The 12,056-nt window shown below is 58.7% G+C and overlaps 2 protein-coding genes across 7 annotated transcripts in view; one reads left to right on the top strand and one right to left on the bottom strand.

Annotated features, from left to right (window-relative positions):
• The window catches only part of SPPL2B (signal peptide peptidase like 2B), a 21,741-nt gene extending 16,631 nt beyond the window's left edge, over positions 1 to 5,110 (bottom strand). For 2 of the 6 annotated variants that reach the window (XM_024236712.3, XM_024236713.3), the window contains exon 1: positions 4,801 to 4,947. In XM_024236712.3, coding sequence (XP_024092480.3) covers positions 4,801 to 4,947 — 147 coding nt within the window. Of the gene's footprint in view, positions 1 to 4,800 lie in introns of all 6 variants that reach the window. The other 4 variants (XM_024236711.3, XM_024236714.3, XM_024236715.3 and 1 more) reach the window with 4 other exon arrangements.
• Positions 4,928 to 12,056, top strand: LSM7 (LSM7 homolog, U6 small nuclear RNA and mRNA degradation associated). The gene is made up of 4 exons (XM_002828413.6): positions 4,928 to 5,014; positions 5,098 to 5,188; positions 9,467 to 9,538; positions 11,779 to 12,056. The coding sequence occupies exons 1-4, from the start codon at positions 4,946 to 4,948 to the stop codon at positions 11,919 to 11,921; spliced, it is 375 nt and encodes a 124-aa protein (XP_002828459.2). The 5' UTR covers positions 4,928 to 4,945; the 3' UTR covers positions 11,922 to 12,056.

The raw sequence follows: 12,056 nt of genomic DNA, 5'->3' as shown, positions 1-12,056 counted from the left end.
GCTCAGAGAAGGCCACAGGGAGAAGGCCCGGATCCGCCAGCAGGAGCCCCTGACACAGAACGGGGACGACAGGCCAAAGCCAGCCAAGAGGAGCAGCGGTGGTGGAGCACTGCACCCAGGACAGAACGAGCCGGGGCCCTTGCCACGCTCTCAAAACGAAGTAGGGGGCAGGACCAGGCCCCAAAGCCCTGGATGCCTCCCAGGAGGGCTGCAGAGTAGACGGGCCTGGACCAGAAGGGCCCGCCCCCGCCTCTTCAATTTAATGCTTAACAGAGCAGGATGGAGCTAAGAGGAAAGATGGATTCCACACATAGGAAGCTGGCACTGCTCACCACGCATCCCACCGCAGTCCCACGGCGGACACTGCAGGACTCTGGCCTAGGCAGAATCACGGTCCTCCCAGCAGAGCCCAGTCCAGCTGCCCGCACCTGCCATCCCCACCTTCCTCCTGCTCCCACAGAGCCCAGTCCAGCCGCCTGCACCTGCCATCCCCACCTTCCTCCTGCTCCCCTGCTCAGCAGAGCCCAGTCCAGCCGCTTGCACCTACCATCCCCACCCTCCTCCTGCTCCCCCTCCCAGCAGAGCCCAGTCCAGCCGCCCGCACCTGCCATCCCCACCTTCCTTCTGCTCCCCTGCCCAGGGCCCCCACCCAGCAGCTGACAAAGACATCTCCATCTCTCCAGGACGCCAGTTACCAGAGGGTCTCACAGCGATGGGGCCCAGGTCTCAGCTGCTGTGCCACACTGCAGACCCTCAGTGTGGGCCCCCAAGGGAGCCCGGCCTGCACAGGGAGGAGGGGTCCCAGAAGAAAACCCATGTGCCAGGGACCAAGGAGACCCACCCCATGCCCTAGGCCTGCCCGTTCTCAGGAGCGCCCAGCCCTCAGCCTTCCGGGGCTGCAGGGCTCATCTGCACACTGCAGGCTCCTGGGCCAGGCCTTCTGGGGCTGCAGGGCTCCTGCCAGGCTGTAAACCTCCCAGACAGAGAGACAGCCACACCCCCTGGTCCCCAGGGGACCTGTCACGGAAACAAACAGGCCACACCCATTTGCCTCATCAGGAACAGGGTGGCAGCCACATGTCTGGATGGGCGCTGAGCTGGGCACCAAAAGGGCCGACACCACAACGCCACAAGGGCCCACAGTGCAGAAGCAGCTCTGCCAAGCTAGGGCTGGGGAAGGAGAGCTCTGGCTTGGCTAAAGGTCTCAAAGGTCCCTGGTGCCAGACACCAACCCCAGCACACAGGCACAGACGGGCTGTCCAACAGCCGGGCCCTCACTGAAATCACACGAAATCTCTGGCCTGGTCTGGGAGCATCTGGGTCAAGGCCCTAGTGACCTCGGGGTGGCAGCATGGTGGAAGCCCACGGAGCCCCGGTCCCCACAATCGACTGGGGGTCTCATAGCTCTTGGCTAATGCTGCTTCCTTCCCACAGCTGCCCCAGCCCAACTCCAAGCACCTCCCATGTGACCTCCCCAAGAACCCAGGCAGAGTCAGGAGCCCTTTCTTTCCAGTTCTGCCCACCAGACTGCCTGCCCGTGAGAGCACCCCCTAGTCTGGCCCCGGTGCCGAGCCCGGAGGGTGCCCCTTCCAACACAGCCCCCCAGAACCCCTCGCACCTACTCCAGGAGGGATGTTATGGGTCACGGCAGAGGCCAAGAATCCACAGTCCGGCCCACCTTCTGTGTTTGTAAATAAAGTTTTATTGGAACACAGCCAAGCCCATTCCTAAGGAAGGGTCTCTGGCTCTGGAAGAACAACAGGAGAAACCAAGCAACCAAACCAGAGGGCACGTGGGCCACAGAGCCCAGCAAAACTACTGTCTAGCCCTTCCCAGAAAACACTTGCCAAGCTCTGTTCTATGGGATCAGGGACTTTGGTGAAAAGTGTCTTTTGTGTAAAATGGGAACTGATAGAACTGCTTCTCTGCTTCTCTCTAAAAGGGTCATTTAAAAGCACAAAAGCACATTCATGCATTTTCCTCTCCACAATTCGCAAAACTGGTTTTCCATTAAAAAAACAAGCCTGTGCCTCTATCAAAGGCCAGAGAACGCGACATCTCACCGGGAAGAGTTTCCTCACCTGCTGAGTTAAAGGAACGGGGAACAATTCTTCCAACGGCCACAGCTCTAAGAGGGCCCTGAGTTCTAGATAGGCCCACCGAAATTTGGAGGAGCAGAAAAAGCTCAGGCTACAAGGACAGGCTCAAAGCCCAAGCCTCGACCTCCAAATCCTTCAATTGCAGCACAAACGCTTTGCAACTGCACACAGGTTTAGAAACTACTAGGCTTAGAAACCCTGCTTCGAAGTGACTGTGAAAGCATCCATGTCAAGGGCCTTTGAAACAGGCCAGTGAGTCCAGGCCGGGAGAGCCTCCCTTCTGGGAAGACTGAGGAGTTCCAGGAGCCGGGCTGGATCCAGCCGGGGCCACCAGCTCCAGCTCGGATCTGCTGAGGAGCGGCTCCGTGGGGTGGGGAGGGGAAGTGTCTCATTGGGGAGGTCGACTTCCTCGCTCAGGGTCACAGACACCAACCAGGCTCCTGCCCTGAGAGCAAGTCTCATTCTTGGGCAATCAGACTCAAATTTCCACTGCCCCGAAGCACCGCCCCCCTCCAGGGATAGGCGTCTCAGGGTGTATTTACAACCAGGGTTCTGGGAGGGGCAGGAGCACCTGCTCTCTCACATCCCTCTGACACGTCCTTTGACTCCCCACCCTCCGGATAAAGCTCACACTCCTCAGCCCGCCCAGGTTAAAGTCCACGCACCCCAGCACCGACCGCCTTCCACGGCCTGGCTTCCACCAGACGGCCTGTCGTCCAGACTAGGAGGCTGAATGCTCTGCCTTCACCCTCTGCCTGGGGCCACTCGCACCACTGCCCCCTCCTCTGTGCCCCTGCTCCAGCTTCCTTCCACGGTCCACCCCCCGGGGCCTCCTTGGTGGTGACATCTTTCAGGGTGTAAACCCTTCCTTCCAGCATTATTCCACCCTACACTCCAGCCACAGCCCACCCCTTACCAACCCCAAATAACCTGCCAGCTCTCACACCTCCCAGCCCCCGCTTATGCTGCTTCTGGTGCTTCCAACACCCTTCCCCTCCTGCTGACCCGGCAAACTCCTACTCATCATTCAGAACACCTGCTTCGGGGCCGGGCACGGTGGCTCACGCCTGTCATCCCAGCACTTTGGGAGGCTGAAGCAGGTGGATCACCTGAGGTCCGAAGTTTGAGACCAGCCTGACCAACATGGTGAAACCTCGTCTCTACTAAAAAAAATTAAAAAATAAAAAAAATTTAGCCAGGAGTGGTGGCACGCACCTGTAATCCCAGCTATTCAGGGGGCTGAGGTGGGAGAATTGCTTGAACCGGGAGGTGGAAGTTGCAGTGAGCCGAGATCATGCCACTGCACTCCAGCCTGGGCAACAGAGAGAGACTCCGTCTCAAAAGAAAAAAAAGATCTGCTTCGGAAAAGCCTTCCCAGGCAAACTGAGTCCCTCCCTCCACAGAGTTCTGTGATCTTTCTGCCACCTCTGGCTTTCCCCCTCCTTCCAAATGTCTGAGGAGCTCTAGGTGCCTGGCTGCAGAATGGGGGGAGTCCAAAGGGGGCTGACAGAGCAGCTGGGGTGGGGCTGGGGTTCTCAGAAAGCTTCCGAGGGGGCCCGACAGCCTTGCAGAGACAAGGGGCATCTCAGGGTAAGAGGAAAGACTAGAGAGTGAAGCGCCTGCAATGAGCTGCAGGCTTCCCCAGCAGCCAGGTCACAACTGGACGACGCGCTCATCTGGATGCGACACGGTCTGACATACTTTGAAAGGGTCACTCCTGCTGTGTCGAGGATGGACTGGGGATGTGGGGGACAAAGGCAGCCACAGCAGAGGGATAGCGGTGGGGCTGGAGGAGTGGAGACTGAGGAGCCGGGTGGCGGCGAACTCTTAAGTTCTCACCTTAAGAGTGAGAACTCTGAGGGGGGAGTGAAGGTTAAGGGCTGCATTTGTGGGGCTGCTCCAGGTTCCATTGCCTGAGCCACCAAACTCAGGAGAGAAGGAAGATTTGGAATTAAGAAAATAAAAGATGCAGTTATGACAGTGCGATCTCGTAGACTGTCCCCACTAGAACCTGACACTCTTTACACCAAATGACACACAGTGAACATAATGAAGGCCTGTTGGCCCTGGGCGCTGGTCACCCTGGGCAGAACCTCCAGAATCCACACCACAGTCGGCCCTCCTTCTGCAGACGAATTCCCTCGTCCAAGGTCACGGAGTAAAAGATGGAGCGGGGATCCGACCCCAGTGCAGGGCTGGGCTCCTGGCCGCTCCAGGATGCTGCCAGTCACTGGCGGACGCGCGGGACGCCTCTGGGTTCCCCCACCGCACCCCCTAGGGTGAGGTTAGCTTAGCACAGTGCCCGTTCCGCCTAAGGGGAAACTGAAGCTCGGAGAGGGGCGGGCAGTTGCCTGCTCAAGGCCACAGAGCCGGAGAGAGGCGTCCCCGGCGGCAGCTGGAGACCCCGAAACGGAGAAGCAGAACCGGAGGATGGAGGGGTCACAAACTTCAGACCCGGTGGGAAGTGAGGGGCGCTGCAGCGGCGGAGGGCCTCCGAGGCGGGGAAAGGAGAGGAGCCGGGGACAGACCCGCAAGGTCACGGCCGGGCCCCGGCACCGCCGGCCGACAACGCGGGGACCGCGGATCCCCGAGGCTGGACCCCCAAGACGGGCCGAGCGGGGTCGTTCCTGCGCGTAGCCCGGGGACCGAGAGGCCGAAGGGCCGCAGCCTGCGGTGCCGTCGGGACCGGTGCCGCGCTCACCTGGGCCGCGAGGAGCAGAAAGGCCGCCAAAAGCCGCGCCAGCGCAGCCTCCACCGCTGCCGCCATGTCGGCCGGTGCCCGCCGCAACCATCGGCAGATGTTTCCCAGCAACGCCCCGAGACCCCGGGCCACGCATGCGCCGCGCATGCGCGTGGGGGGGTCAAAGGTCGCGGGGCGGTGCCTGCGAAGAGCCACACGGCGCGACAAGATGGCGGTGAGCGCGCGGCGGAATCTGGAGCAGGGGGGCGTGGGGCTCGGGCCGCGCTCCAGGCCTCACGCGCTCTGCTTTCCCCGCAGGATAAGGAGAAAAAGAAAAAGGAGAGCATCTTGGACTTGTCCAAGTACATCGACAAGACGATCCGGGTAAAGTTCCAGGGAGGCCGCGAAGGTGAGGAGGCTCCCGCTGTCGGTACCCCCCCTTTAAAAATTTCAAATAAACCCAGCAACAGAGATGATGAGGACGCATGCGGAAGCATCTCTTTTATTTATTTTTATTATTTTTTCTTTGAGACGCAGTCTCGCTCTGTCACCCGGGCTAGAGTGCAGTGGTGCGATCTCAGCTCACGGCAACCTCCGCCTCCCAGGTTCAAGTGATTCTTGTGCCTCAGCCTCCCGAGTAGCTGGAATTACAGGTGTACCACCACGCCCCGCTAATATTTGTATTTTTAGTAGAGACGCCATGTTGGCCAGGCTGGTCTCAAACTCCTGGCCTCAAGCGATCTGCCTGCCTCAGCCCCCTAAATTGCTGGGATTTCAGGCATGAGCCACCATGCCCAGCCTAGCATTTTTGACTGGGCAAGTGAGCTGCCTTCTCCGAGCCTCCGTTTCCTCATTTGTCAAATGGGGCTGGTAACTCCACCCACTTCACAGGGGGTGGTGAGAATGAATGGTTACAGGCATGTATGTAATTGAGGCAGCTCTCAGCAGGAAGTAAGCAGTCAGTCAACACGTCACTTATTCAACAGCCTCTTGGATCTTTGGTTTCTTTTTTTTGTAAGACGGGGACCCAAACCTCTTTGTCCCTGGATTGTAGACAACTGGGTGGCATGAGAGTTATTAAAAATCACAGTGCCCCAGCCGGGCGGGGCGGCTCACGTGTGTAATCCCAGCACTTTGGGCGTCTGAAGCAGGAGGGTGGCTTCACCCTAGGGTTCGAGGCTGCAGTGAGCTGTGACCACACCACTGCACTCCAGCCTGGGCCACAAAGCAAGGCCCAGTCTCAGAAAAAGGAAGCCAGGCTCAGTGACTCATGCCTTTAATCCTGACACTTTGGGAGGCCGAGATGGGCAGATCAGGAGGGCAGGAGATCAAGACCATCCTGGCCAACATGGTGAAACCCTGTCTCTACTAAAATACAAAAAGTTAGTTGGGCATGGTGGCGCACACCTGTAGTCCCAGCTACTCAGGGGGCTGAGGCAGGAGAATCGCTTGGACCCCAGAGGCGAGATTGTGCCACTGCACTCCAGCCTGGCAATAGGGCAAGACTCCGTCTCAAAACAAAAAGAAAAAGGAATATGAATAAAATGTTTTCTCAGTCTACACCACGCTGACTCCGGACATGGAAGGACATGAGTGAGCAGCCGCTCTTGCTGATCACACTGCTTCCCTTTGTTTTGTGCCCTTCATGGCAAATCACCACCCATTTAGCACCTTAAACAGCACCATTTTATTATCTCACAGGATCTGTGGGTCAGGAGCCAGGGTGCCACAGCCTCAAGGGTTCTCAGGAGGTTGTAACTGAGGGTTGTTTTTTTGGGTCCATCATCTTGGGGTCTTCTTCTGAGCCCACTGGTTATTGACAGAGCTCAGTGCCTTACCTTTGCAGGGCCAGGGTCCCTGTTCTGGCCAGTGTTGGCTAGGGACACTTGCAGCTCCCAGATGCTGCCAGCTCGGGACTCTGTTCCACCGTGGTGGTCTGCCCCTACAGTGCTGCAGGCTGAGCTGACATTTGTCCATATTCAGTTATTCGGGCCAGTGGGAGAATCATCTTTCAGAAAGGGTTTGGGGCTGGGTGCGGTGGCTCACGCCTTAATCCCAGCAGTCTGGGAGGCTGAGGCAGGTGGATCACCTGAGGTCAAGAGTTCGAGACCAGCCTGGCCAACATGGCGAAACCCCATCTCTACTAAAAGTAGAACAATTAACTGGGTGCTGTGGCTCACGCCTGTAATCCCAGCACTTTGGGAGGCCGAGGCAGGCAGATCACTTGATTTCAGAAGTTTGAGACCAGCCTGGCCTACATGGCAAGGCCCCATCTCTACTAAAAATACAAAAATTATTTGGGCATGGTGGCGCATGCCTGTAGTCCCAGCTACTTCGGAGGCTGAGGCAGGAGAATCGCCCTGGAGGCAGAGGTTGCAATGAGCTGAGATCGCGCCACTGCACTCCAGCCTGGGCGACAGAGCAAGACTCCATCTCAAAAAAAAAACACATACACACACACAAAAAGCAGGAAGGGTTTGGTCCCTGAAGGGCTCACCTGATACAGTCAGGCCCACCCAGGGTGTTTCCCTCTTGATTGGCTCAAAGTCAGCTGATTCAGGGGCTCTAATTACAGCTGCAAAGTTCCTTGTCTTTGCCACATAACCTAAGCGCAGGAGTGACATCTTGTCCCGTCAGAGTCACAGGCCCTAGCCCACACTCCAGAGAGGGGCACCTTGGCTCCTCGTTAGAGACCTACCTACCTCAGTGCTCACATCTGTCCCCATGAGGAGGGAGGGCTCACTGGTCAGGCTGGTGCCAAGGACCTGAACAGCTGCATCTGACCCCATCTTATAGGTGAGTTTCATTCTGCAGGGGAGGGACTTGAGCGCAGAGAGAGGGAGCCGTGGAGGTGGAAGCCGAAGCCTGTGGAGGCGGACGGAAGCTTGTATGCAGGCAGGCAGACCTTCTCTGTAGAAGGCCAGACGGCAAATATCTTTAGCTTTGCAGCCCAGATGGTCTCTGTCACAACCACTGAGCTATGCCAGCAGAGCGGGAGAGCCGCCCTGGTCAGCGCCTGAGCGGGCGAGTGTGGTGGCGGACCAGTGAAACCTTGACTTACAGAGAGGAGCGGCAGGCAGGTTCACCTGAGGGTCGTGGTTTGCAGACCCTCGCCCTGCACCACTGCACAGGGCGGCCCTCGGTGTGTGTGGAGCAGCCGTGGACGGGCTCTTGGCCCTGCCTTGAGAGGAGACAGGCGGGCAGAATAATGCCTGGGGTGCCTGCTTCCCGAGATTGGTGGTGCCCGCTTCCCGAGATTGGTGGTGCCCGCTTCCCGAGATTGGTGGTGCCCGCTTCCCGAGATTGGTGGTGCCCGCTTCCCGAGATTGGTGGTGCCCGCTTCCCGAGATTGGTGGTGCCCGCTTCCCGAGATTGGTGGTGCCCGCTTCCCGAGATTGGCGGGGGCGTGCAGAGGGCAGCACCGTAAGGGCTGTGGGTTGGTGTCTGGAGGAAGCACCTGAAAGATGACAGGGGTAAGAAGGAGGGCAGGGAGGGGGTGGCTGTGGGACGCCCCTCAGTGAGCGCAGAGGCAGAGCCGCTGCTGGGCCTCGGCTGGAGGAGCCTGCAGGGCAGTGGAGGGGAGTCCCAGGCAGGGAGGGTGGGCCGGCCTCTGCTGGGGACACACAGCTCCCCCTTCACCCCTCTCAGTGTCACCAGACACTGTGGAGCAGGATCAGATGGCAGAGATCACCACCGGGTCAGACAGCCCTAACCTGAGGTGGCAAGTTGTGACCTAAGGCGGCGAAGCTTGAGGGGTGGGGCAGGCAGTGTGGAGAGAGACGCCACAGAGACCGTCTCAGCCCCCGAAGCCTCTGCACCTGGGTCTCAAAGCATCTCTGTTGCCCGCTCCCCACAAGCCCTGAGCAGCGGGGCTGGGATTTGTTCTTTTGTATTCCGTGAACTCACTGAGGGACTCAGCACGGGTCAAGCAGCGCAGTCATCACCGCTGTCAGAGCGGAGCACTGTGTCGCCCCTAGAGGAAGCCCTGCCCCATCAGCCATCGCTGCCTGTCCCCTCCCTGACCCTGGCACCCACGCATCCCCTCCCTGTCTCTGTGGATTGGCCTGTCCTGGACATTTCATAGAAATGGGATCACACGGTGCGCAGCCTTCTGTGGCTGGCGTCTCTCACGGAGTGTGACGTCCTCAGGCGCGTCCTCAGGCACATCCGCGCTGTGGCCTGCGCCAGCTTCGCTCGTCTTCCTGGCTGGTTGTTCCACCGCGTGCACGTGCTGCTGCCTGTTTTGCTTTTGAGCTGAGAATTGTTTTTATGACTTTTAAATAGCTGGAAAGGGATCAAAAGAAGACTGTCTCACGATGTGGAAATTACATGAAATTCACAGTTTAGTGCCTGTGAGTAGAGCTGACTGGCCGCAGTTCAGCCACACATGGACTCATCACTGAAGCTGCTTCCACCCAGGCAGCCCGAGCAGCAGCTGTGACCGGCACCCTGTGGCCCGCACGGCCAGAAGTGTTTGCCATCTGGCCCCCCGCAGACATGGTCTGCTGCCTGTGGTGGAGATCACTCTGGAGGCGGCTGTCATCGGCCACTCCTGGGAGCCCTCTCCTACCCTCAGTCCTCCATCCCTGGAGCAGTTAGCCCCATACCTGGGCCATGCTGGGGCGGGCCCTGTGCCCAGGACGGATCTCATGCCTTCTCATTTCTCTCCCCTGGTGATTTCTCCAAGCCAGTGGAATCCTGAAGGGCTTCGACCCACTTCTCAACCTTGTGCTGGACGGCACCATTGAGTACATGCGAGGTGAGTGGGGCGGCGGCCAAGGCGGGCAGCGGGACGAGGGGGGTGGTGGGGTGAGGGGGGCAGTGGGATGAGGGGGGCAGCGGGGCGAGGGGGGCGGCCGTGGGGCTGCCTGCTGGCTCTTCCTCTCTCAAACCCACAAAACCTCTGAGTTACCAACGTGAAGCCTCGTGGCGGCCGATGGACGGGCTTGAGCACTCACCAGTCCTAGACGTCCTCACAAAGCTGGAAACTCCATTGTTGTGGGGCCTGGAGAGACGGGAGCTGGCAGCTCACCCACTGGTCTCTACACACTGATGGGGCGCCCGGCACAGTTAGAGGACAACCCTTTTTAAATGTTTTATTATTTTAGTTTTTGTTAAATTGGTGACGTGAGAGGCCAGGCACAATGGCTCACACCTGTAATCCCAGCGCTTTGGGAGGCCGAGGCAGGGGGATCCCTTAAGGTTAGGAGTTTGAGACCAGCCTGACCAACATGGTGAAACCCCGTCTCCACTAAAAATACAAAAAAATTGCTGGGCGTGGTGGCGCATGCCTGTAATCCCAGCTGCTCGGGAGGCTGACGCAGGAGAATCGCTTGAACCTGGGAGGCGGAGGTCGCAGTGAGCCGAGATGGTGCAACTGCATTCCAGCCTGAGTAACAGAGTGAGACTCCGTCTCAAAAAAAAGAGATAAGCTGAGGTCTCACTGTGTTGCCCAGGCTGGTCTCGAACTCCTGGACTCAAGCCATCCTCCTGCTTCAGCCTCCCACAGTGCTGGGGTTCCAGGTGTGAGGTGTGGCGCCCAGTGGAGAGCAGCCTTGCTGTAGGGGAGTGAGCATGCTGTGGGGCTCCTCTCGGGCCCCTCTCCTCTTCTGCCCTTGTTAATCCCCGCTTATGAACGCAGGGTCCCCGTCCCCTCCCCAGAGGACCCTCCCTCATTTCCCTGCCCCTGCTCGCTCTCCTCCCCAGTGAGGCCGCCAAGTCCTCCGACTCTCCCCCAGAAGCTCCTGCGGCAAGTTCCCAGCCGGCAAGTCCCCATCCCAGCCCAGGCATTGGGGGAATGCCAGGACTTAGGAGAGAGCAGGTCTTGCCCCTTAGACCCATTAATACTGAGACAAGATTTATTCTTGGAGCTGGCCATGGATCACTTGAGCCCAGGAATTTAAGACCAGCCTGGGCAACATAGTGAGACCCTGTCTCTACAAAAAAAAAAAATTTTAATTAGCCAGGCATGGCGGTACATGTGCCTGTGGTCCCAGCTACTCAGGAGGCTGAGGCAGGAGGATTGTTGAGCCCAGGAGGTTGAGGCTGTGAGCTGTGATTGCGCTACTGCACTCCAGCCTGAGCAACAGAGCAAGACCTGGTGTCTGAAAAAAAATTTTAAAAACCTGGGCCCCATGGTTCTCCCATGCCTCCACCACCACAGGACCACAGTAGTGAGGAGTTTTAGTCACCTTCAGCCTCTTGAGAGCTTGTCTTGGGCTTGCTGGCACTTCCCTGGGGTGCCAGCCCACATGGTCCCCACCCCACATGAATAGCCTCTTTCTTTTTTTTTTTGAGATGGAGTCTCGCTCTGTCGCCTAGGTTGGAGTGCAGTGGCGCGATCTCAGCTCACTGCAAGCTCCACCTCCCGGGTTCATGCCATTCTCCTACCTCAGCCTCCCAAGTAGCTGGGACTCCAAGCACCTGCCACCAGGCCCGGCTAATTTTTTTGTATATTTTAGTAGAGATGGGGTTTCACCGTGTTAGCCAGGATGGTCTCCATCTCCTGACCTCGTGATCCGCCCGCCTCGGCCTCCCAAAGTGCTGGGATTACAAGTGTGAGCCACCGCGCCCGGCCCCCAGCCTCTTTGTTATAGGGTGAATATTGGCCCCCTAGGGCTCCAGGGACCTTGCAGAGACCAGGAGGCCCAGGGTGCCTGTATTCTGGCCGGCCGTCTGATAACCTGGTTCCCAGCCCTGGTGCCTGGGCCCCAGTGAGCTCTGAGACCCAGGTTAGCCGGCTGTCACCCGGGCCTCCCTGTTCCCATGGTCTGTGGAGTGAGGGAGGGCTGTGGCTGCTGTCTGTGGAGCTGCCGCTGGTCTCTAGGGGCCGTGGGAGCCGGAGACCTGCCCCGCAGAGTGCCTCCCATCTGAGGTCCCCGCATGCTCATGGTGCCAGCAGGGTGCAGGTGGGGAGGTTAGAGCAAGGGTCTTGGGTGGGTGGGGGGTCTCGGAGGCTTCCTGGAGCTCCCTCAGTCCTCTCTGTCTGCTCCTCCCCAGACCCTGACGACCAGTACAAGCTCACGGAGGACACCCGGCAGCTGGGCCTCGTGGTGTGCCGGGGCACATCCGTGGTGCTGATCTGCCCGCAGGACGGCATGGAGGCCATCCCCAACCCCTTCATCCAGCAGCAGGACACCTAGCCTGGCCAGGGGTGCAGAGGGTGCAGGGCAGGCCCGAGCAGCTCCGTTTCCCGCGGACTTGGCTGCTGCAACGGAAGCATTTTCCTTTTTGTATAGGTTGAATTTTTGTTTTCTTAATAAAATTGCAAACCTCAA

Source organism: Pongo abelii, chromosome 20 (genome assembly GCF_028885655.2).
Source record: "Pongo abelii isolate AG06213 chromosome 20, NHGRI_mPonAbe1-v2.0_pri, whole genome shotgun sequence".
NCBI lineage: Eukaryota > Metazoa > Chordata > Mammalia > Primates > Hominidae > Pongo > Pongo abelii.
The sequence above is the reverse complement of the archived record's forward strand: the minus strand, read 5'-3'. Positions and strand labels throughout refer to the sequence as shown.

Excerpts from the sequence above, each read along its gene's own strand:
- LSM7 (XM_002828413.6), top strand. The coding sequence starts at position 4,946 with ATGCGCGTGGGGGGGTCAAAGGTCGCGGGGCGGTGCCTGCGAAGAGCC. Across the intron at positions 5,015-5,097 it reads CACGGCGCGACAAGATGGCG|GATAAGGAGAAAAAGAAAAA; the intron begins GTGAGCGCGCGG and ends CTTTCCCCGCAG. Across the intron at positions 9,539-11,778 it reads CACCATTGAGTACATGCGAG|ACCCTGACGACCAGTACAAG; the intron begins GTGAGTGGGGCG and ends GCTCCTCCCCAG.